Raw genomic sequence first — 223 nt, 5'->3', positions numbered from 1 at the left:
CAGCAGCAGCAGCAGCAGCAGCAGCAGCAGCAGCAGCACCCCTTGATGGATGCAGTGACAGCACAAATCCTCAGCAGCAAAATCTGCCGCATGCGGGGCGCTGCGCTCAAATGCTTGCAAATGTTGAGGTACCTGCTGCTGCTGCTGCTGCTGCTGCTGCTGTTGCTGCTGCTGCTGCTGTTGCTGCTTATGTTGCTGGTGCTGCTGCTGTTGTTGTTGCTGT

The 223-nt window shown here is 57.4% G+C and overlaps 1 protein-coding gene across 1 annotated transcript in view; it reads left to right on the top strand.

Annotated features, from left to right (window-relative positions):
- Nucleotides 1–223, top strand: part of EMH_0005870 (ABC1 domain-containing protein, putative) — a gene marked incomplete at both ends in the record, with an annotated part of 6,065 nt that overhangs the window by 4,086 nt on the left and 1,756 nt on the right. Inside the window, one exon of the mRNA XM_013497338.1 lies at nucleotides 3–223. Within this exon, the coding sequence (XP_013352792.1) occupies nucleotides 3–223 (221 nt within the window). The remainder of the gene's footprint in view (nucleotides 1–2) is intronic.

This window comes from Eimeria mitis, genomic scaffold (genome assembly GCF_000499745.2).
Source record: "Eimeria mitis Houghton genomic scaffold, Emh_scaff261, whole genome shotgun sequence".
NCBI classification, from domain to species: Eukaryota; Apicomplexa; class Conoidasida; order Eucoccidiorida; family Eimeriidae; genus Eimeria; species Eimeria mitis.
This window is presented reverse-complemented; position numbering and strand designations above follow the sequence as displayed.